At 37.9% G+C, this 26,171-nt stretch overlaps 1 protein-coding gene across 3 annotated transcripts; it reads left to right on the top strand.

Annotated features, from left to right (window-relative positions):
* LOC311295212 (uncharacterized protein) lies at window positions 1-26,171 on the top strand. 3 transcript variants are annotated; one of them, XM_084416470.1, is made up of 7 exons: window positions 1-119; window positions 1,624-1,729; window positions 18,328-18,639; window positions 20,274-20,612; window positions 21,857-21,964; window positions 24,477-24,502; window positions 24,795-26,171. In XM_084416470.1, exons 1-7 carry the CDS (start codon window positions 72-74, stop codon window positions 25,068-25,070), a joined length of 1,215 nt encoding a protein of 404 aa, XP_084272596.1. In that variant the 5' UTR covers window positions 1-71; the 3' UTR covers window positions 25,071-26,171. The 3 variants fall into 3 exon arrangements, with proteins under 3 accessions (XP_084272596.1, XP_084272598.1, XP_084272597.1); XM_084416472.1 differs by having other exon boundaries at window positions 8-137; XM_084416471.1 differs by lacking the exons at window positions 1-119; window positions 1,624-1,729 and adding an exon at window positions 16,580-16,917.

Below are 26,171 nucleotides of genomic sequence, written 5' to 3'. Positions count from 1 at the left end.
TAAAGCAACAGCAAAGACACTTCATCTACAAAGAAAGCAATGTCTGCTAAAGCTGCATCTCAGCTCAGATAATGATGAACCGCAGAGACGCTGCAGCTCGAGGACACACTTCAGCACAGGTGACATGAGGAACAACTGTATGTACTTTCTGATATTAAATTTTAAACTGGGATATTAAACTGACGCATAAGTTTAATAAAAAACACAACTGTTGTTGTTCTCACACTTCAATCCTGCTTCTGTGTATTTTTGATAGCTCAAAAGCTACAATATATTTATTTCATGATATTTGTACATTAAAAAGACCCCTGTATAGTAGGCCGACTGCTGCAGATAAAAAATGGTCTGTCTGTAAACTAAAGACGCTTCATATGATGCTACTGCACAACTCCACTGATTATAGCAGGAGTGATCTAGTTCAGTCAAATACAAACCGCACACCCGGTGTGATATGAACATGAGAAAGCAAGACTGATAATGGTTTTAAGATTTTAAACAGTTTTTAAGCCGTTTGTTTTAACGTGTGTATGGGGGAAGATACTCCCCTTAAGAACAATGTGCATTTACTTTTCAACTGTAGATGTTTAATATTATTATAGGAAATAAATAGATTTTGCCATAGTTGTCACAAATGTCCTGGAAAAACTTTTACAGACCGTATCAATTACAGTACTTTTGATATTCTTACTCATCTTACCCCAAGGGTCTAATTTTATCTTTTTACAAAAAGACTTTGATATTCAACATGATGCAATGTCATAGATTCGCTAAGATGCATTAAGAGAGAATCTACATAGAATAAATTCACAACTGGCTTAAAAAGTGTAATGTCAAATTGCAAGTTGAGAAAACATATTTTAGTGGTGAATGAATGGATGTATATAAGAATAAATAAATAAAAGAGTGTGATTGGTGAAGGACGAGCAGCCCTCATCACATCTACTTGTTTTTTGTTTTTTGTTTTTTTTTGTATATGACCAAAGTTCAAAAGACACAGAATGTAAGCTTACTGACAGTCACCAGTGAATTATTATTATATATATATTTTTTTATATATATGAAAAAAAGATGCAATTAATGTGAATGGTGACTGAGGCTGCCAAATAACATTCAGCCTAAACATTTCAGGATGACACTTTAATGTATATGCAGTTTCTCAAAGATAATATTATTGCTGAAAAAAAAGATTTTGAGTATTACATTTTTTTATTTTGATTTGATAATTTTTTTAGATCTGCAAAATGAAAATAGTTTCCACTGAGGTGCAAACAGTACATAGACTTAGTGTAAATAGCATAAAACATGCTTAAACGATCCTTTTGATCTCCTCCATACTGAAGACAGTAATGATGACAGTTGAGCCGAAAAACCACAAAAGCCTGTTCACTGCTGCACACAGAACTTCAATCACTTTAACTGACTGCAACAACATCTTGCAACTTCTTACCTTTTTTCGTGATGTTGGTTTACACAAAGCTGAATCAGTTCTGTCTTCCTGCCGGGTCTGAACTGCTTTAACAATAATCACAGACATGTTGAAACAAATATTGAAAATTGTTTTTAAAAGTATTTGTACAGATGAATTTATTGCTTTCCTGACCATTTTTTCTACATTTCCTGCAGATGCAGAAGATCACGACTACAGCAACAATCATCAGAGATCCAGCAGCAGAGATCAACACTATCAGAGACACTGAGACTGGAGGAACTGAAGGAGAGAGTCATCAGTGTGAGTGAATTTGTACATAATCACATACAGTATATCATCAGTGCTGTGGTACCTGCACATGTGTGACAGAGTGTGTTGATGTCCAGATGTGTGGTCTGGTTGCTGATGGGATTGTTCAGCACACAGCTGTAGGTGTTTTTATCCTGATATTCCACCTCCAGAGGTAGAGAGAGACTGATGCTGAGATCACACACACTGATGCTGGACAATACACTGATTCCTGCGTACCAGGAGAGAGTCGCATCACACACATTCAACACTGATGAACACACCAATGAACATGAGGATGATGATGATGATGTAGAACAGTCTCTGGTAATGTTAGAAGTGACGAGAGGAGCTGGAAAACATGAGAGAATAAAGAGAAATAAGGTCAAATCTAAACAACAACCGGCTCATTTGGAATGTTTGTTTCAGGACCTGAAGCGTTTTCTCCCTTAGTTTGGTTTGTTTAGGCATACTATTTGAACACAGAAATATATATACAGTACTGTGCAAAAGTCCCCACCCCCCGTTGCAGGAAGGTTTCTTCAAGCATCTCGGAGACGTTCCCGCAGTTCTTCTGGATTTAGTCTGTCTCAGTTTTTTCTGTTTCTTCATGTAACCTTTTGACTAGTAACCAAAAGTCAAAATCATAGTCTCTGCTGCACCAATTTAACTGATATAAATACTAGTGTAGAATATTGCATAGAAACCGTGTCTATTCCTCGTTTAGTGAGATCAAATAACAAATCTACTGCAGGATCTAGGAAAAATCTAATTGTTATTAAAACAGAAAATGTTGCTATTAGTAAACAAAAACAATTTCTAAAGCTAGGTCTTCTAAACATTAGATCACTCACACCTAAGGCAGTTATTGTAAATGAAATAGTCACAGATAATAGCTTCGATGTACTTTGCCTAACTGAAACCTGGCTTAAACCAAATGATTATTTCGGTCTAAATGAGTCTGCTCCTCCTGGATACTCCTATAAGCATGATCCCCGTCTGATTGGTCGTGGCGGTGGTGTTGCGACAATTTATAGAGATATTCTCAATGTTACTCAGAAAGCGGGTTATAAGTTTATTTCGTTTGAAGTACTTGTACTAAATGTTACGCTCTTAGATGTTAGAAAAACATCCCTATTATCTCTAGCCTTGGCTACCGTATATAGACCGCCTGGGCCTTACGCTGATTTCCTAAAAGAGTTTGCAGATTTTCTCTCAGACCTATTAGTCAATGTCGATAAAGCATTAATTGTTGGAGATTTTAACATACACGTAGATAATCCAAATGATGCGTTAGGGGCTGCGTTTACAGATTTATTAAATTCATTTGGGGTCAAGCAAAACATCACCGGACCAACTCATCGTCTTAATCATACACTCGATTTAATTATATCACATGGAACCGATCCAACCGATATAGATATTATACCGCAAAGTGATGAAGTCACTGACCATTACATGGTAACTTGCATATTACGTACTGCTGTAATATGTCATGCGGCGCCGCGTTATCAACCAGGCAGAACAATCCTTCCATCCACCATAGATAATTTCTCAAATTGCTTATCTGATCTGTCTCAGCTGCTGCCTGAACCCAAACAAACAGATGAACTAGAAGAACTAACTAGCACTATGAGCACCATTCTCTCTAGAACATTGGATGTTGTTGCACCTATTAGATTAAAAAAGGTCAGAGAGAAAATTAATGCACCGTGGTACAACAATACTACGCATGTTCTAAAGAGAGAAACCCGTATTTTAGAGCGTAAATGGAAACAAACTAATTTAGAGGTCTTTAGAATCGCGTGGAAAGACAGTATGTCACGTTATAAAAAGGCCCTAAAAGCGGCCAGGGCTGAGCACCTCCGCAAACTAATAGAAAATAACCAAAATAATCCAAGGTTTTTATTTAACACCGTGGCTAGACTAACAAATAAACAGACATCACCCGAACAAAATATCCCGTTTAGTAGTAATGATTTTATGAAGTTCACTGAGAAAATAGAAAGCATCAGAACCACAATTGTAAACGTTCAATCTTCAGTTGCGCCTTATAATTCAGCCTTAATTATCACCCCGCAAGAACAATTACAGTGCTTTACAACTATAGAACAAATAGAGTTAAATAAACTTATCACTTCCTCTAAAACAACAACATGTTTATTAGATCCGATACCAACTAAACTACTGAAAGAAGTGTTACCTGTAGTGGAAGAGCCTCTCCTTAATATTATTAACTCGTCTTTATCTTTAGGTCATGTTCCAAGAACATTTAAACTGGCAGTTATAAAACCTCTCATTAAGAAACCACAATTAGATCATAATAACCTAGCAAATTATAGACCCATTTCAAATCTTCCATTTATGTCTAAAATATTAGAAAAAGTGGTGTCCGCTCAATTGTGTTCTTTCTTGCAAGAAAATGATATCTATGAGAAGTTTCAGTCTGGTTTCAGGCCGCACCATAGCTGTCAGGGATCAATCAGGTTCATTCACACCCACTGCACAAAGATCACAATCACCTGAGTATTAACCACTTGCACCTGTCGTCTAATCACACCACTGAGCACTACAAAAGAGCACACTTCTCATCCAGTCTCTGTCGAACCTTGAACTAGGAACCGACCTGCTTGCATTCTCTCTGTGATTCCTGGATTCGTATACTCTTCTGTTCCAGTGTGACTCTACGGAATTCCAGCACAAGGACTTACCTACTGTGTCTCTACCAAAGACCCTGCGTTTCCTCCTGAATACTCCCCGATTCTCCTGTGATCCTTCCCTGTGTATCCCAGTTTGCACATCCTTTCTACTTTCAAGCATATCTCTGCAAGATATCATCACAATAACAATTCATGCATCTGTCTGTTCATCTGACGCTCACCTGCAATTCTTCTATTAAAGCCTTCTGAATCCAACTTACCTTATTGTCCTCGTGTATATCCTGACAGAAGGTTCGACCGCAAAACCGCCATGGATTCAGAAAATCCCGCTCCACAGATAAACCCAGCCGAAATTCCTCTGCCCGTGTTTGACGAGCTCGGAGCGGCAGCCAGTCCCGCTTCCGCATCTACAGCTTCATTTCCGTGGTGTGTGGCAAGCCCCATGGTAAAACCGGCGCCCTTCTCAGGCAAGGAGGAGGATTGCAACGGATTTCTCCTTCAATGTTCCCTAGCGCTAGAGGTACAGCCATATAATTTCCCTACTGAACGCTCAAAAATCTCCTTTGTTATTTCATTACTCACTGGCAGAGCACTGCAATGGGCCGAAACCATCTGGAATCAGGCCGGTCCAGCCACCAATACCCTCCAGGCTTTCATATCCCATTTCAAAGAGGTGTTTGGCTGCCCTCTAGACAATTCATCCACCTGTGAACAACTCTATCATCTGCGACAAGGTACAAGTTCAATCACTGAATATTCCTTGAAATTTAGAACCTTGGCTGCGGCAAGCGGATGGAATGAGAAAGCACTCATCACTACCTACCGGCAAGGTTTAAATCCCGCTCTTCGATTGCAACTTGCAGTATATGATGATATTGTTGGTTTAGAGAAATTCATCCAGTTATCCATCCGAGTGGCCCGACGTGTTCAGAACTGTTATCCTGAGAATCGACAACCAGTACATCCTGTTTCTGTTCAATCATTGGAAAGTCCTGTGGCAAACAATACAGAACCCATGCAGATTGACAATACCCGTTTGACTGTTTCCGAAAGAGCCCGACGGATGTCGAATCATCTCTGCCTGTATTGTGGAGACAACACCCATTATATCAGCGTCTGTCCTGTCCGACCACCGCGTCTCCTGGTGAGTTTGTTGTCCACCAGTACCTTTAATGTTGCTCCATTATCTACTACAGTGTCATTGATTACTGCTGACGCTAGTATTTCAGTTACAGCCCTCATCGACTCCGGGTCAGCGGGTAATTTCATCTCGAGCGACCTCTGCAGGCAACTTCAACTCCCGAAGACCCACTCTCCAACCCCGTTCACCGCAAAATCAGTGACTGGAAAAGCCCTGAATCCCGGGTATGTGAAATATCAAATCAAGCCCATCACATTACGAGTCGGGTGTTTACACGAAGAATCATTTACTCCCCTGATACTTGAAAACTCCACGGCAGCAATAATTCTGGGCAGACCCTGGCTCATACACCACAATCCCGTAGTTTGTTGGAGGAAGGGGGAAATTCTGCAATGGGGGTCAACATGTTTCCCTGCTTGTTTTCCTGAACTTCCCAAGCCGGTTTCTCCCCCTCCAACGAATATTCCCATCGCTGTGACATCCATTGAAAGCCCTCGGGAAAAACAATCTACAGACATTCCTTTCTGTTACTCCACGTTCGCCGATGTCTTCAGTCCCGAAAAAGCCTCCCATCTTCCACCACATCGACCCTGGGATTGTGCGATTGACTTGAATCGGTACCCCGAGGTCACATTTACTCCCTTTCCATCCCTGAACAGCGAGCCATGGAAGAGTACATACAGGAAGCCTTGAAACAGGGATACATTCGCCCATCCACCTCTCCAGCAGCCTCCAGTTTCTTCTTTGTCGCCAAGAAAGACGGAGGATTGAGACCCTGTATCGATTACCGCGCACTGAACAAAATAACCGTCAAGTTCCAATATCCCCTTCCTCTGGTTCCCACCTCTCTTGAACAACTGAGAGGCGCACACATCTTTACCAAGTTAGATCTCAGAAGTGCGTATAACCTTATTCGAATCCGCGAAGGGGACGAATGGAAAACTGCGTTCATTACCCCATCTGGCCACTATGAGTACCTCGTTATGCCATATGGATTGGTCAATGCCCCTTCCGTGTTTCAAGATTTCATGAATGAGGTACTCCGTGACTTCCTGAACAAATTTGTGATTGTCTACATTGACGACATACTCATCTTTTCTCCCAACGAAACTGTCCATCGACACCATGTCTTTAAAGTTCTCCAACGTTTACGAGATCATTCCCTTTTTCTCAAGGCAGAAAAGTGTACATTCCACCAAGAGGCTGTTCCGTTCCTCGGTTATGTTGTCAGCAAACATGGAGTGAAGATGGATGACGGGAAAGTCACAGCAGTCACCTCATGGCCAACACCTCAATCCATAAAAGAACTCCAACGATTCCTGGGCTTCGCAAATTTTTATCGACGTTTCATCAATAACTATAGTACCATAACCTCTTCACTTACCTCTCTCTTAAAGGGAAAACCCACGTCCTTAACCTGGACTCCAGAGGCAGACACAGCATTCAACATCTTGAAACAGGAATTCACCTCTGCACCCCTTCTGCGCCATCCTGATCCAAACCTCGCCTTCATTGTAGAAGTCGATGCCTCCACGACCGGAGTCGGTGCCATCCTATCTCAACAGCAGGAAGATACCATCAAACCTCTCCCTTGTGCATTTTTCTCCAAGAAGTTATCTCCAGCAGAACAAAACTATGATGTGGGAAACCGTGAGCTTCTCGCCATCAAGCTGGCTCTGGAGGAGTGGAGACATTGGCTCGAGGGTGCTCTACATCCATTCACAGTCCTTACTGACCATAAAAATCTGCAGTACCTAAAAGAAGCCAAGAGGCTGAACCCGAGACAAGCCCGTTGGGCCCTTTTCTTCACCCGTTTCCATTTCCACATAACTTACCGCCCAGGATCCAAGAACATCCGCGCCGACGCTCTTTCCAGACTCCATGCTCCCCCAGATCTCATTGAAGAACCTGAATCGATCTTACCAACATCGGTATTCATCAGCCCGATCCTTTGGGATATTGACGACCAGATCCACAGAGGTACACGACGAGAACCACCTCCACCTGAGTGCCCAGCCAACCTTACCTATGTCCCAAATGAGTTTCGTCTACCTCTTATTGAGTCTGCACATTCCTCCGTGGGTACAGGACATCCCGGAGCCACGCAAACGTTTAATATCCTTCAACCACGGTACTGGTGGCAAGAAATGAGGGGAGATGTAAAACGCTTCATCCAAGGATGTCAAATCTGTGCTAAATCCAAGGTTCCACGCCACTTACCATCCGGGAAACTCTTACCACTCCCTGTCCCTCAGAGACCCTGGTCACATCTGGGGGTAGATTTCATAACCGATCTACCATCATCTGGAGGTAATACGTGCATCATTATCATCGTGGACAGATTCTCTAAGGCTTGTAAATTGATTCCATTACCAGGACTCCCCACGGCTTTCGAAACCGCAGAGAATCTTTTCAATCAGGTGTTCCGTCATTTTGGCATCCCAGAGGATATTGTATCCGATCGTGGTCCCCAGTTTATATCTCGGGTCTGGAAGGCTTTCTTCTCTCTCCTTGGGGTCACGATCAGTCTAACATCTGGGTACCATCCTCAGGCGAATGGGCAAACTGAAAGAAAAGTGCAAGAAATAAACCGTTTCCTCCGCACCTTTTGCCAGAACCACCACGAGACATGGAGCCAGTTCCTCGCATGGGCCGAATATGCCCAGAATTCTTTACGTCAAGGCACTACTGGACTAACACCTTTTCAATGTTTCCTGGGTTTCCAGCCACCTTTGTTTCCATGGTCTGGTGAACCGTCCGAGGTTCTCTCAGTTAATTACTGGTTCCGAGAAAGTGAAAGGGTTTGGAACGAAGCACATTGTCATCTTCAACGAGCGGTCAACAGACATAAGATGTTCGCAGACGCCCGAAGAAGTGAAACGCCTACATATGAGCCTGGTCAACTTGTCTGGCTTTCCACACGGGACATTCGTCTACGCCAACCATGTCGAAAGTTAAGCCCACGATACATCGGACCTTTCAAAATTCTCCACCAAGTCAATCCGGTCACATACAAGCTTCAACTCCCTCCTCACTTCAAGATTCACCCTGTGTTCCATGTATCACTGTTAAAACCTCACTATCCTGCTGTTCTCCCTCCTTCCACAGAACCTGATCCTGACATGCCCCCCATTGAGGAAGATCCCATCTACACTGTTCGTGACATCCTGGACTCCCGACGTCGGGGTGGTCGTCTAGAATACCTGGTCGACTGGGAAGGATATGGACCAGAGGAAAGATCTTGGATTCCACGAGATGATATCCTTGACCCAACACTTCTCACTGAGTTCCACCAGCAGCATCCACAGCGACCGGCTCCACGACCTCGAGGTAGACCACCACGACGTCGGGGTCCTCGTTCCGCTGGCGCGGACCCTGGAGGAGGGGGTAGTGTCAGGGATCAATCAGGTTCATTCACACCCACTGCACAAAGATCACAATCACCTGAGTATTAACCACTTGCACCTGTCGTCTAATCACACCACTGAGCACTACAAAAGAGCACACTTCTCATCCAGTCTCTGTCGAACCTTGAACTAGGAACCGACCTGCTTGCATTCTCTCTGTGATTCCTGGATTCGTATACTCTTCTGTTCCAGTGTGACTCTACGGAATTCCAGCACAAGGACTTACCTACTGTGTCTCTACCCAAGACCCTGCGTTTCCTCCTGAATACTCCCCGATTCTCCTGTGATCCTTCCCTGTGTATCCCGGTTTGCACATCCTTTCTACTTTCAAGCATATCTCTGCAAGATATCATCACAATAACAATTCATGCATCTGTCTGTTCATCTGACGCTCACCTGCAATTCTTCTATTAAAGCCTTCTGAATCCAACTTACCTTATTGTCCTCGTGTATATCCTGACAATAGCACTGAAACTGCGCTCGTTAAAATCACAAATGATTTACTTTTAGCTTCTGACCAAGGCTGTATCTCAATACTAGTTTTACTTGATCTTAGTGCTGCGTTCGATACTATAGATCACACAATACTCTTAGATCGACTACAAAATTATACTGGTGTTCAAGGACAAGCATTAAGCTGGTTTAGATCATACTTATCTGACCGCTACCATTTTGTCTATTTAAATGGAGAAAAATCGACCATAACTTCAGTAAACTATGGAGTGCCGCAGGGATCTGTGTTAGGCCCTCTATTATTCTCAGTATATATGATGCCACTTGGAAATATTATAAGGAAACATGGAATTAGTTTCCATTGTTATGCTGATGACACTCAAATATATATTTCATCACGGCCAGATGAAAACGCTAAATTATCCAAATTGACAGAGTGTGTTAAAGATATAAAAGATTGGATGACGCGTAATTTTCTTTTATTAAATCCAGACAAAACAGAGGTACTACTTATCGGTTCAAAAAACCGCCCACAAAACCTTTCGCAATACAACTTTAATATAGTAGGATGTCCTGTTACTTTATCCTCTACAGTAAAAGACCTGGGTGTTATACTCGATTGCAACCTGTCTTTCAAAAATCATATTTCATATGTTACAAAAACCGCCTTTTTCCACCTTAGAAACATTGCTATATGCTATCAGTTTCTGATGCAGAAAAGTTAGTTCATGCATTCATGACCTCGAGACTAGATTACTGTAATGCTTTATTAGCCGGTTGTCCTGCATCCTCAATTAACAAGCTACAGTTAGTCCAAAATGCCGCCGCTAGAGTTCTTACTAGATCAAGAAAATATGATCATATAACACCGATTTTATCATCACTGCATTGGTTACCTATAAAGTTCCGTATTAATTACAAGGTATTGCTACTGACTTATAAAGCCCTAAACGGCTTAGCTCCAGTCTATTTAACGGATCTTCTATCGCCCTATAATCCATCGCGCTCTTTAAGATCACTAAATTCAAGGCTTTTGGTCATTCCTAGGATATCCAGAACCACCAAAGGAGGGAGAGCATTTTCACATTTAGCGCCAAAACTCTGGAATAGCCTTCCTGATACTGTTCGTTGCTCAGACTCACTCTCCCAGTTTAAAACTAGATTAAAGTCGCATCTCTTCAGCCAGGCATTCATATAATATTTTTAATCTTACAGTTCAAATTACAATCCGGCCTCTAGTTAATAAACGCCAGAGGAGAACTGGCCCCCGACTGAGCCTGGGTTCTCCCAAGGTTTTTTTTTCTCCATTGGGTCACCTGATGGAGTTTTAGGACACTATTAGGTCACTTGATGGAGTTTTTCGGTTCCTTGCCACTGTTGCCTTTGGCTTGCTCAGTTGGGGATATTCTGGGGATATCTAATTTGATTTTATCAATAAATTCCACTAGAAACAAACCTTGTTGTATTATTTTAATTTAATACTGTGAAGCTGCTTTGATACAATCTGTATTGTGAAAAGCGCTATACAAATATACTTGACTTGACTTGACTTGGCTAATTATCACTAATCTGTGTGTGCATTTATTTTCCTTGAGAACCAAGCAAGTTGACTCTTGAAACCATTTGTTTATTATATCGCATATCGCAATCGTAATCGCAATTTTGACCTCAATTATCGCAATATGACATTTTCCCCAAATCGTGCAGCCCTAATAATAGCCTCAGACCTGTAGCACTGAGCCCAAAACCACGCTGTGTTTCCACTGTCGGGCCAGAAGCTCCGCAGTGCTTCACTAAAACACGACCATTACACCACTCTCTGACTGGAACAGGTTAATAATAATGATTAATTGTTTTATGTTACATTGAATGTTGTTAAATTATTTGCATTTTGTTTTTTATTTCATGTGTGTTACCATTATGGTGTTTAGTGTTTGTGTGAATGACACTGTGCAGCTTCCATATAATAGAATTTACTTTCATATGCAAAAACTGCTTGTGATGAGCTTTAATTCATCATGTGACTCTCATCACCTCTGTGATTGGTGGTTGTTAGTGTATTACAATAGTACAAAACAGGTATTTAATAGGTTGGTAATTTTACAATATTTCAGATTATGGAATATATAATTTTTTTACTATAAATTTAAGTCTGTAAACCCTAAAATGTTGCTACTGTATTTTTACGGTACATTTCTGGCATCCACAGTTGCTGTTTTCGTTGTTCCCCCCCCCCCCCCCCCCCCCCCCCGTAAATTCACTGGAATTTATTTTACAGTGCAGAAGTGAAGTTAGTGACACAATAGCGGAGACATAGAGAGGACGGCCTCCTTGGCCGTGATAGGGACAGCCGTGTGGAATATTTTTTTATTAATCAGAATATAAAATAATCAAGTAAAATCAATGTAAATATAGCCATTTTATTCTACAATTATTTCTGATGGTGAAGCATGTACAGTGCTATGCATAAGTTTAGGCACCCATGCTAAAGTTGACTAAAAAGAGGTTTGGACACCCCTATGTTAAATTCCCATAGAGGCAGGCAGATTTTTATTTTTAAGGATTTAAAAAAAAAATTTTTTTAGGATACTATGCATCCTGATAAAGTTCCCTTGGCCTTTGGAATTAAAATAGCCCCACATCATCACATAGCCTTCACCATACCTAGAGATTGGCATGGTTTTATTTCAGTTAGCCTAATAGCTAGTTTGATCTGCATTGAGAGCAATGCAAATCAAACTAGCTATTAGGCTAACTGAAATAAAACCATGCCAATCTCAAGGTATAGTGAAGGCTATGTGATGATGTGGGGCTATTTTAATTCCAAAGGCCAAGGGAACTTTATCAGGATGCATAGTATCATAAAAAAAAATTAAAAAAAATACTTAAAAATAAAAATCTGCCTGCCTCTATGGGAATTTAACATAGGGGTGTCCAAACTTATGCACCCTGTATTTTAAGGAAGAACATTTATTTATTTACGATACATTATTCATTCACAAAGAAAATTGGTGTCCTCAAAGGTTGGATTTTTCCTAATTTTTTTAATTAAGGCATTAAGTTCAATTTCCAAAAGATGATTTTTTATTCCTCTTTTTAGTCAACTTTAGCATGGGTGCCTAAACTTATGCATAGCACTGTATCTGACAGTATGCAGAGGCCTGTGTAGGAATGGAATATGCTCACATGGTAAACTGAGTTTCCTGTGTTTTCGACATGAGGAAATATGTGAGGTCCATCCACAGAGGTTTTCCTGTTCATTTTTAATAACAATAGATTAGTCACAGAACACAATGGTAATCTATGATAAATAATAGTGACATGTATAGAATGTATTAGCCATGCCTTGGAAGATCATAGATGCTACAGTTAGTTTGCAAACAACATATGCTTTTTTACCTCTGATAATAAAGGCCCTGCTCTGTGTTCTCGAGTCTTCCGGTGTGGGAGGCGGGCGCTCTAACAAGGAGGCTAAAGAGCAATCTCTAGTGTCAAACGCTAGAGCGCCTCTTGAGATCAGAGAAGTGAGGTCTCTGTTACCCACGCTCACACAAAGACAAGACGGCAGGAGTGTCAGAGCTCAAACCAACGAAAACAGACTGAAGTGACAGAACCCTGACAATATCTGTTTAAAATTTCCACCCAGTGAAAAAAAAACCTATATATATTATTATTGAGATGAGCTATACTTTATTATCATTGATGTATACAAGCTAATCGGAAGACACTGGACCCATTCATATAATCCTGGAGAGTCACACTGAAAATAAATGCAATGTTTTGAATAAAAACATGCAATAGGATTAGATTAATACCCCTTTAATCAGTAATCTAAGAAAATATGTATTGGACACATAAGGAGGGGGTTATATGAATCAAGACGTGGGCTATTGTCACAATCCCTGCCTGTGTTTCATGTCTGTTGTCATGAACTCTTATTTTGAAGTGCTGTGTTTTCATTGTTGCTTTGTTCACCCCATGTTTCCCTGCTGCTCTAGCCAGTTAAAGTTAATCAGTCTTACTATCCCAATTCTAATTAGCTCGATCTAGCATTTTATGTAACTGACTTCAAAAAGTTAGGGGCAGTCTTGATGAAAAAATTGAGATGGCTAACTTTTAAGACCAGTCTAAGCTGTTTATGCAACCAACCACTGTTCCCTTGTTTGCTCTGCTCAGCATTTATAGCCCTGCATGTCACTAGTTTGTGTGTCAAGTCTCTGGATTAGTGTGCTTCCTCCTGTCCCATGTATCGCTGTTTGCTCCAGTTACATTGTTTTAATTGACCTTGTGGATTATTTTAATAAATCTCACTGCACGTGGATTTGCTTCCTAGCCTGCTCCTTTGCCTGCCACATCGATACAGTTATATGCTGTTTATTTAAGTTAGACTTGTGTATGTTAATCTGATGAGTATGGAAGCTTGTTTCAGCCACAGAAAAAAATAAAATAAAAAATATCTCACACTTATGAGTATGTTTTATATTAGTCCTTTAGCGCAGTGGTTCTCAATCCTGGTCCTAGGGACCCACAGCTCTGCACAGTTTGTATGTCTCCCTCATTTAAGACACCTGATTCAGATCATCATCTCGTTAGGAAAGAGCTCTATGAACTGAACTGGGTGTGTCAGATAAAGGAGACATATAAAATGTGCAGAGTTGTGGGTCCCCAGGACCAGGATTGAGAACCACTGCTTTAGCGAAGCAGCATTTATAGCGCACTCTCTCGGGTAAAAGTGGCACTATTGTTATAGAGAGGTGATTTTCTGCTTTGGACACTAGAGAGCGATGATGTACTTGTTACATTTGACAAAATATCCAGCAGAAGATATTGTGTGTGATACTGTACACAACTATGCAATGCACTCAATATTCAATCATATAAGTTTTTTTTTTTTTAAATAAATAAAACAAGAACAGTAAATGACAGACAATGGCATGACTGCACACTGAATGGTGATTAATATTTAATAATGAATATTGGGTACATTTCCGTGTCATAAACTAAAAATTTAATTTTTGAGTTCCAGTGTGCTATGCTACTGATGAACCACTAAATTAAAACAATTTCAGACATCACAATGACACCAAAAGATCTGATACAAAAAAGTAAAAACAAAACAGAATATATCCTGTCTGAAAATAAATGGGAACAAAAACAAAAGTGTGAGGTCTTGTCTCATATGAGCTTTAACATCAATTCCAGTAAATACAGTATTTGATCATCGTTTTTTGGGGACATTTCATACACAGCATCCGCCTTTGATTTCTGTAAGGAAACAAACTCAATCAGGAACACATGGATGTGACCGTTTAAAAAAGTTTTAAAATAATCAGAGTGAATATTAATTGCAGGCCAACCTTCACAATTAGACCTTATTATTCTGTAAATTCTGTAAAAAAAAAAATGTAAAAAAATTCCAGGACTGGGATCTAACTAAAGGTGCAGTAAGCTATTTCAGAAAACCCTGTTGATATTTGAAATCAACCCAAATAAACACAACCCTCACCTCATTTTTGACTCATTCTTTTTATAAAAAATGATTTAAAGTCTGAAATATGTGAGGTTTATCTTTTTATAAAAAACTTTTTTTTTGTCATAACTTTATTTGAACTTGTACATGAAGTATATAACATGTTGCAAGACATTTTTAAAATCTATGGCTATAATTTTTAATGGTATTATTTTAATGTTTATGTAAACAAAATGAGCATATTGATGCTAATTTTATTTGTTATTTGCTGGTTTTTTACATAAAATTTGGTGAATTGATTTCATTGTGTAGTATTATATGCGACAAAAGATGAATGTCCGAATTCACAGTACTCATAAAAGAGTGGGCAAAAATACCCAGATGACCTACTTCTTTCAGTGAGATTCTGAAGTGTGGGTATAAGATGGACACTTTACTATCCCATGAGGCCACGGGAGAGGATTTATGGCAGTGAAGCAAGGCAACTGACACTGGTAGGTCACATGGTGAATGTAGTATGTATATTCATACACATTCATACTAGAAGATATATTTTAGCTGTTGTGAAGTAATAACTTATTCAAAATAAGTACCTACTCAAGAGAGTATGATTTTGGACGCCAATATATCTATGCTGCTGCCTCGGGTCATTTTAATCAATTCTTATTTTGATGAACCAATATTGATTCTTAAATCCAAGGAGGACTCTTTTGGTCCATGCTGTTTTTTTACTTGATGAATGAACAAGTTCCTTATATGGCCCATTCTAAAGAATTGGTTCAAAGTCAGAGTTGGAAACGTCTTGGAAAAAAAAGTGTCTTTTTCCACAAATTTTGTATGTATGCAAATTGTATAATATCCAAGGTACACATTTCTAGTAGTTGTTCAGTTAACTATCATATTGTATTTTCAGAAAGTTTTGGAATATTTTTCCTTTCCCCAAATTTGTCCCTACCAAAACACAATTATAAATAATTTAATAAGAAGGCTTACATTGACCTATTACTATTTTGTTTATATCTACCTCATAAATATATTTTTTGTTATTTAAAAAAAAAAAAAAGTTCTCACAGGTAAATCAATAACAATTACAATTTTAACAATATTTCAAGTGTATTTTATTATATTTGTTTATAAAAATCTTATACAAAACTCGTGCCTCCAACATATCACAATAAGCTTTGTGGTTTGTTACTTTTGATATAAAACAAGTCTCAGCTTTCGAATTCTGTCAACTTTATTAGGAAATTCAAAGAATAAAATACCGTTTTGGCGCTCTTTAATGTGACGTGACCCCAACACTGGAGACTGCTGGCCTGGCGCTGCTACATTACTGTGACGTGTATGGCTCTGCGGTTCTGCATTTGGTTTACGTCTCTTCAGTGGGTTGTAGGCTACTGTTATTTAATGTGTTTGTTGGATTGTTCTACTGACGGACGAAACACTGTAAAAATATATTTCCGAGAAATGTCATTACACAAAAAAAGTTCAGACAATGAGCTGTGGAAAATTATATGTGATCTGATCTGGAGTTTTACAGGCTACCGCTATTTGTGCCTTCGAAAACATGTCAAGTCTATCCCTCACAGTCTCGCTCTCATACCTGTCGCTTTTTATAGCTGTCATACCGGGTTACAGTATGTATCGCTTTCATAACTACCTGCCACTTTCAAACCTGTCATAGCCTACCTATTATTGGCTATTTTTTTTTTCCTTGAATAATTCCCTCCTACCCGGGGCTGGAGTTGAGACGAGAGGAAAGGAAGCTAGGGAGAGGGAAAAAGAAATAAGAAGCTCGTCGAGTTGGTCTTCGAGTCCACATTCGCCGTCACGAAAGGTTTTTGGCGAAATACGAATTAAGTTCTGACAGCTCGTAAACGTAATAGCCTACGTTGTTTTTGACACAAGATTCGGCGCTTATTCGATGTCGAACTTACTTTCGCTTTCACCTGTGCGACGGGCGTCAGTCGTAACACATTTGTTTCAATACAATCTGCATTCATTTTTCAGTGGAAAAGTTCAAATGATTATCTTTATTTGGCTCGTATTGTGTACATTCCTCGTGCATGGTAAGACATTAGCATTTTTGTTACAATCTCTCTGACGAATCACGAATGTGATTTTGTAATCGCATTTGACAGAATTTGACAAAGAATTTGTTTTTCTTAGACAGCTACTGCGGTTTTAAGTAGCTGAGAGACTAGGATGGTGCTGTAGTTTTAGAAAAAAAATTGAAGGTGCAAATGGTGTTAAAAGACGTCTTAAATATCACTTGTCAGCCATTATTGGTAAGTTATCATAAGGGGTCTAAGAGCGAGTCTATGAAAATACAGTTGGCTAATGATTGATCTCTACTGTGTGCACAAATATGTCAGAGAAGCGAAATGTGAATCAGGATGTGTAAAATATGTTCATTAAGTTGTTAAAGATAGTCCATGATGACTCATGTAGTCTATGTTTGTCTGAGAGTGAAAGCGTAGATCAATGATGTTGTAAGCTGCTCAAATAAAGGGAGTGGCGACGCTACCTGCACACCGAGGAGGGTGTGTTTTCCAGGCCTCCTGCTCTCAAAAGGTGTAAACTCTGAATGCAAATTCCTATTGTTAGCAAATATTTCCATGTGACAGAAGTTTCTGTCTTGGTCTGGGTATATAATGAATTGCAACAAGAGGCTCGTGGCAATTTGTAGCTCAAATTAGCCCGTGATGCTGAGAGTGGCCAAGACTCTCAGCATCATGTATTTTCTAATGTCAGGTTCGCATCTTTTCTCTTTATTCCAGAGCTTTTGATGTTTTGAATCTATAATCTTTGAACTGATTATGAAATTGGAATGATACATTTACCTGACATAATAAATGGTAAACATTGGATTTTATTCTAACTGACTCTGACATTATTTTAGTAAAGAGTTAAAATTAATAGTCAAACATTCGCTCACATTTAATTATGCACAGATATCATTAAAAACTTTTCTTTTATGGAGTCAGATGAAATAACAAGGTAATACATATGAAAAAAAATATTTCATTTAATCAAATTACTTTGCCACGAGGAAAGACAGTAACACACAGAGACCTTCACCCGCTGATCGGATGCCTCCATTGGGCCGATTGAGTCGGGCTTACATCATTAACTACAAATACATGATCAGTTGAATTGTACCTGTCATGATTGCATCAACATGCTGTCCCTACTGGGTTTTAATACTATGATTGTACTAAATTAAAATTGTTAGATTTGTGTAACGAATTTTGGATACTTGAGTGTTTCCTTGGTTATTGAAAATCTGTAAATCACCCTTATTGTTATTGGGGTTGTTACAATGTTATTCTGCTGTTTTTTTGCATGCGTTACATTATGAAGACATTTCTGTACTCACAATCTTTATGATCTGGTGACATTTTCACTGCACTTACCTGTTGTGTGTTGTCCCTCTCCCACAGAAGGGGTTTATGATAAACTTTTCATTTTATCTCCAGGTTTGTCTGGTATTGATACAGAAGTGTCAACGAAGGAGGGAGATTCAGTCACTCTAAACACTGATATTATAAAAACCCAACAAGAAAGAATTAAATGGTATTTTAATGGGACTCGTATTGCTAAAATCAATGGAGATCTGAGTAATATCTGTACAGATGAACAGTGTAAAGAGAGATTCAGAGACAGACTGAAGCTGGATCATCAGACTGGATCTCTGACCATCACAAACACCAGAACCACAGACTCTGGAGTTTATCAACTACAGATCAACAGCCGTCAAAGTGAAAAGATCTTCAATGTTGATGTTCTTGGTGAGTATTTAATGTTTAAAAACAGGTTTTATACATTGTTTAATGTGCATAATTAATGTTTATTTTGTTTATTATAGCATATTTAGTGCTCTTTATTGTTTTCTTGTGTATAATTATGATCAATTGTTTCCATTTATATTGCAATCCATATACATACAGTAAAGTTTGAAGACAAACTTGAGGCATGTGAAAGCCTTGTCTAAAAGATTCAAATTGTTTTAAAAGGTTAAAGTGTGAAAATTTTAAAATTATGCATAGAGTGATAGATAGTTATTGTAGTTAATATGAAAAAGAAAAAAAATACAGTTTTGGAAAAAAAAAAGTTTGACCGTTAGAGTCTTTGCCTTTTTTATTGCATTTCATCACTGTAACGTCTATGGGAATTTTTTCCTTTTCCACCAGTCAGATTAGTTAGACAAGATATAGCAACAGTTTAAAAAATAAATGTAAAAAATCTCGGAGGGAGATTAAATACAACTTTTTATTTTGACGTTTCTATGGTTATCTCTATGTCATCATCGGTGATTATCGGACTGACTCCTGAGAACTTTGTATGTAGCCTACATGCATGGCAGGGATTAACGATATGACCAAAATCTCATTTCACGATAGCAATTGTATTTTAAAGCTACACTGTGTATTATTTTAAGTTGATTTTTAGCAAAAAACACTTTGTTCTTACAAAATTATACATTCTCATTAATGTGTAATCACTTCAACCACCTAATTAAGTATTCTCGTAAGCGTAGAATCTGCCATTTAGAATACATACGAGTGAGTCACTCCAATGGCGGCAGCCATGTTGCGCATCCATCTTGAAAATACATTGGCCAAAGAGGGACATACCTGGAAATTCAAGCTTCGCCTTTCGTGTTTTTACACTCAGTGGCACCGTGATGAATGCAAGAGGGAGATTACTCGCGACTGCCGGCAGATTTGAAATAATACGGCCACCGTAGGAGTTAAAACGCCCTCGGAATGGGAGGGGCTAGAAAGTAATATTCAGTTGGTAATCATAAACAATTTCATTGCTATGGAGAAAATCCTACACACTGTAGCTTTAACCCTCTATTGCACGCATTATTAATTAGACATTGTAAAAAATGTTTTGCATGTTTTTATTACTTAACATGAGCTAAATAACAGTTATATATAAAAAAAATCGAAAAATATATATATAAAAAAAATCGGGCTCTAAAGAGAAACCTGCGAGCAAAGAGCGAGAATACAGCGAAGAAATGCCGAAGTTACTGAGCCCCGCTTTAAGCACAATAAGCGGCGAGAGAAAACTGAATTCGGAATTGTGTGCTGATTGACAGGGAGCTTTCTATGTGTCCAGTTCAAATGTGTGTCAGACAGCTTGTAAGCTTGGCATGTAGTCCATTTTTTGCAGCTTAATTTAGCTTATTAACATTAAGCATGTATTTATTTTTATTTTCTAATTTTTGCTTCTTTCTTAATCTCTGCCCAGTACATGGCCATCATCCTTTCAGCAGAATGAAAAACAAAACTCTTATTCAAATAAAAGTTTATAATATTTATTCTGAGTGGATTTTGTATGCATGGTTCTTTTATTATGTGTAGCTTTTTTTCTCTTCAGCAAAAAAACAAAAAAAATCTCTTTTGTGTTTCAGGTGTTTCTGTCGTTGAACAAGATGAAGTGAAGAAAAAGTCAGTGAAGGAGGGAGAATCTGTCACTTTAGATCCTGGTGTAACAAAAAACACAAATGATTTGATCACATGGTATTTTAAAGACACTGTCATCGCTGAAATCACTGGAGATCAGAGTAAGATCTGTACAGATGTTCAGTGTAAAGAGAGATTCAGAGACAGACTGAAGCTGGATCATCAGACTGGATCTCTGACCATCACAAACACCAGAAACTCAGACTCTGGACTTTATAAACTACAGATCATCATCAACAGCAGCAGCTTCAAAACGAGCTTCAGTGTTACTGTCACTAGTGGTACTGGTGAGTATAGAATACAGTTCAATATTGTAAAATGAATCCAATCATTTTAGGAATTAGCTTGACTCTATTAAAATATAAAATATTATCTTTCTATATAATCTCTTTCATGCACATTAACTCCCGGTTTCACAGACAAGGCTTGAGTCTGTAACACTTTATTTCGATAGTCCACTTTAGACATTCTACTAACTATTAACTTTGCAAGTACTACTTGTCTACTGTCAACTAACTGTACTTAGAATATTAGTAGACTGTCAGCTTAATATCTGCAAACATTTTATTTTATTGGTCCCCCAACAGAGATTCTACTGACTAACTTGGCGACTACAAGTCAACTTAATCTATTCCGAAGCAACACCTAACCATAACCTGACAGTCTACTACAGCCTACTAATACTCTAATGAGAGTAAGTTGACATGTAGTTGCAAAGTTACTTATAGTTAGTAGAATGTCTAAAGTGGACTATCGAAATAAAGTGGAACCCTTAAATCTAGTCCCAAACTAAAATGTATGTTTGGACTGTTTTAACTAAAAGCAACTTGCACTGAAATATCTTAAAATATGTCATTGTTTTGTCTCAAGATGCACACCAGCAATGTTTTTTTTTTCTTCTAAGTAACATTTACAAAAGCTACTTAAATGTCGTTGAACTAAAGCCTAATCCCAACTTGAAGGATAATTCCGGTATTTAGCACTTTGAGTCTCTTTTCTGGTTTGTTTTTGGATGAACTAGAGTGGTGGACACAGAAATTTTGATGATGGGTCCTGTCTCGACTTTTTACTCATTTAGAATCGCCTTTGACCGCTTCAGAGTGGCTGTCTACGGGTATGCACAAACATGTCCTTAAAACAACCCTTAACGTTCATTTTCAAAACTGTGCAACTCACCGAGTGGTTAGTGGTGTTCGTTGTATATATATATATATATATATATATATATATATATATATATATATATATATATATATACAAATTTTGAAGTCTAAATGGGTATTAGCATGGATAAATTCATACATTTAGTTGATTTTTCTGTGCTTCTGTGCTATTTGAGTTCACAGTGCTGTAATGCTGTTCGAGCTGCGGTTACTCCAAAAAAAAAAGACCAGATTTATCAGTTGAATCAATATTATTAAATTAAAGATCAAAGCATAAAAAATTTAATATCAGTCAAAAATATCAGTGAAGTTGATTATCAGTTACTCTAGTAATAATGACTGTCTGTCTACATCTCTTCCATATTCAGGTCTGTCTTCAGCTGCTATAACAGGAATAGGTGTTGCTGCTGTTCTACTGCTTGTTGCTGCAGCTGCTGCGATTTGCTGCAGTCATTCTAAAAAAAAAACCCACAATGGTGAGTATTACATACAGCCAGGGGCGTCTCTAGGACTAATCATTCGGTACTCTGAGAGACAATGGCAAATATAAATCAAACAAGTCTTCTTTATTTTTGGCAGAACATAAAGAAATGTAACTTTTAACTGTTCTGAAACTCAGTACGTATGGAGAGTAAAACAAACTTTTAACTGCTTAAATTAAATGATTATGTGGTCCATGGACCCTTTTCACAGACTGTGAGGAAGCGTGTTAACGTTCACATCGTAAATCCTGTAAAAAGTTCTTTATATATTTTCATTTTTTTATATGCGTATATATTTATAACCCTAGATTTTGTATAATATTACATTTCCATCAAATTACAAAAAACTATTTAACGCTAGTGTGAGGGTTGTGGGAAACTTTTCCTTTGTCGAAGCAGAGACCAGGAAACGTTGGGATATCTTTTAAGCAGAAGTTACTCTTTATTGAGAACTCGCTGTGCATCGCTGTAATCATCCAAGTCTGACTAAGGGAACTTTACATTGCAATTTATATACATTTATGGGGAGGGATTTACATAGAGGTGGAGACACTCTGAACAAAGCATGTAAATGAAGTATACAGGTTTAGGAAACCGCCCTAGACTCTAGAGTGTTACCAATCCTAATCCAATCATCATAGCTATTCAAATGCATAGATGCTAATCCAATCAGCCTAACTATTCAACGACTGGGACTTGGGCTCCAAGAGCCATTAAAGACAAAGGGTGAGAGTCTCAGTAATCTGACTCATTTAACTTACAATAGAGCAGGAATCTCTTACTGGAAACTCTGTTTAACAGCTGATATAATCATCATCTACACCTCAAATGCTAAATTCAATCTACTCAGCTTTCTCAGTTTATATACTATTGTATTGGAACCTAAATTAAACATTTAATAAATCTGTAATACAACAGGGTGTTTCTAATACAGTGGCTGTGGGAGTGGCGGTCACATTGACATCTTTCTCTTTTCTGACTGCCGTTATCAGTCTCACTCTATGTATTTCTCTTTTTGAAATTTCTATTTGAGCAAATGGGAACAAAAAAAATATATATTTAATGTAGTCTCTCATTCACCGCAATAGAAGTCGACCCTACTAAGACGACTTCCACCTCTGAGACACCCGGAAATCAAGGTCTATGTACTCTTTTTGTGTAAAAGTGCATACTTTTGAGTGTGTGGCAGAAGAGTAGAGAAGTTTTGGGACATACTATCACGTCATACAATTGCGTCTCTAACGGTTGCTCTCTGTCACTTAGATACACGCATCCTGTCACAGTAAACTGACCTGTCAATCATCTTGTCAAAGAAAAAATCCTCAATTTCATTTCCTACCGTATCGGAGAGGAATGCTGTATCACTTTGATCTGCAGTCGCGGGTCTTTAATGCAGAGAACTCTCCTCATACTAATGCATAATGATGCATTTAAAAGTTAATGGCCAAATAGATCTTTATAAAAGTCCACATTGTTATTGCAGATGACATATAACATTAAACTGATAACATTACACTGATAACATTAAATAAATATTTGTATCAGGTTAAACTTGATTAGTCACTCCTTTTCTAAACCTCTCACTGTTGGTCAGGCATATCCAACATTTTTGTAGTTTTTTTAACACTTTTAACTCATGTTTGTAGTTCTTCCTCCAATGGGTTGTGGGCAATATTAGCTGTTATAGTGAGCCTGAAAGCACAAGCCCTAAATACAATGTAGTTAGATCTAAATCCGGAAGAAATCGCCCAGTTCTAAAAAGAAGTTAAAGCACTTCACTTGAGCATAACAAGCATAGCCTATGACTTTCTGTTTTATAAAAAGCAGTTTTTAAGTTAAAAATTGTTCAATGACATTTAAAATCCAACAAAAGGAGGAATATTAGGGCTATTTGGTGGAAATCAAATGTAATACAAATGTTTAACCACTAGATATAACAGTCATAAGCATTTACAAACATATAGTCAGTTTTGTAATTGATAATTTTACTTGTTTTAAGCAAAATGCACTTAATTTATATTTTTTTACCCAGGAAACGAGACTACTACTTATCTTATGTTATTTTACTTATCAAGTAAATTCATCTTGATATAAGAATTTTGACATTTGACAATTTTGATAAGACAGTTTGACTGGAAAAAAGAAACAAAATATTAAAATAGAGTGGTAAGAAACATGAGGCAAAACTGAATGAAGAGAATTGAAAGATGTAAATAAAGTTAGGCTATACAGTTAATTTGTGTTACTTTGTGTTTACTAATAAACAATATTGCAAAAAATAAATAAAAAATTTGCTCTTGCAAATAATGTTATCTTATCACCCACCCCCAGCCCCTGATGTTTTTAAAACCTAGAAACTCCCCTGCATACAGCTGACTTAAGATGGAAATATGACATTTATTGTGTGAAAACAATCTTTAGAAAATGTAATATGTATTTTTGTTAATACAAAATTGTAATTAACCAAAGTCAATGTGTTTAATTGAGTTTGTTATTGTTCAAACAGGCACCGGGACGAATGGCAATGATAAGGTGAGATATATGTGCACTGAATCTGTTTATCTGCAATAAAGTTTACAACAGTTTTAGATCTGTGAGAATTTTCTGCGTGTGTTTTCTGTGTATGTTTCTGTGTATGTGGTTTCAAAATTAGTAATACATGTATTTAATAATTGAAGTAATATGTTTTACTTTAAAATGAGGAACAGTGGTATGATTTATTTTATATTATTATTATTACTTAAGTATAAATATTGTTTTATAAATATTATAATTTTACCCTTTTAATTTCTTTCACCTTCTGTGAATCTGTATTTTCATACAGACTAATGCTGTGCCACCCCCAAATGAGACAGACTTTCTGTTGATGAAAAATGAACCTCAGTCGACGGACCATACCAGTGAGATGTCCCATGATCAGAATGAACCTCAGTCGACGGACCATACCAGTGAGATGTCCCATGATCAGAATGAACCTCAGTCGACGGACCATACCAGTGAGACGTCCCATGATCAGAATGAACCTCTATTGACGAACCATACCAATGGGACATCCTATAATGAGAATGACATTCGATATATAGATGATGATGTGCCCTGATCCGACTGAGAATGAGGCTGCCAATGACTCAGTGTAACATTATTTATTATTTTGATACTTTCAATGAATATAGAAACTGGAATAGGAGGATCAGCTGAAGATGTCAATGTTTGTCTCATGATACCAGATTTCAGTAATCAGTACCAATACCAGTGAAATTTCATCTCAGTATCAATTTCAATGATGCAACAAAACAAAGCAAAACTTTACCAGCAATAGAACAAAGAGTGCTTGGTGTGTTTTTTTTTTGTGTTTTTTTATTAATCAAAGGTTTGTCAAAGATGCTAAAATGACCCAGACAGGAACAAAAAGACATTTGCCCTGATTCTGGTCATTTGCACTATGAGACATATTAATGCTCTGATCTGTTCTGACATCAGTTATATTGTCCCATCTGTTTACATCTACTTATATCTGATGCAACTGACTGTTTACATAAATACCTCACAGAGATGAACATTATAACAACGTTTATTTGACTGCTCAAACACAGTCTGCACATGGTGTCATACTGTGAAACGCAAGTACTCTTCACAGAGAATGTGCAAAAAATATGCTAATGAGTGTTTGAAGGCATCTGTCAATCATATACACTCAGGTACTGAACTTGTCTGCTGATAGTGATAGTTGATAATGCCATTGTTGCCGTTACTGGAAGAGACTGGTATTGTTATGTTGCCAGTGTACCTACCAGACGTTGTTCCTGATGAAACCAGCAAGCTGCGTTTAACCATCCTCACCAGAAGTCATGACTGACTAAGACTATGAATGAAAAAGATTTTCAGGTCAATTTGGATGTTTATTAAGATGATGAACAGTGCCTTCATGTTGTGTTAAATGTAGGATATTAAAAGGTAAAAATCCTGCATTTAGATGTTTTCTCCATCTTGTCTTCTTCAGTTCTATTATTTTCTATTCTCATGTTTAACTTCAATGTGGATTTATATTGTTTGTTTTCTTTAACTTAGCATCAGCCATGGAATAAATGCCTTTAACGTTAAGCACAAAAATCAAGAACACTATTTTCTTCAAATGAAAAGGAACTTGAAATATCTGTTCGTTTGACAGTAAGTGCCATTAAACAAATCTCATTCGCTCGTT

This window comes from Rutilus rutilus, assembly GCF_951802725.1.
Source record: "Rutilus rutilus genome assembly, chromosome: 8".
Taxonomy (NCBI): domain Eukaryota; kingdom Metazoa; phylum Chordata; class Actinopteri; order Cypriniformes; family Leuciscidae; genus Rutilus; species Rutilus rutilus.
The sequence above is the reverse complement of the archived record's forward strand: the minus strand, read 5'-3'. Positions and strand labels throughout refer to the sequence as shown.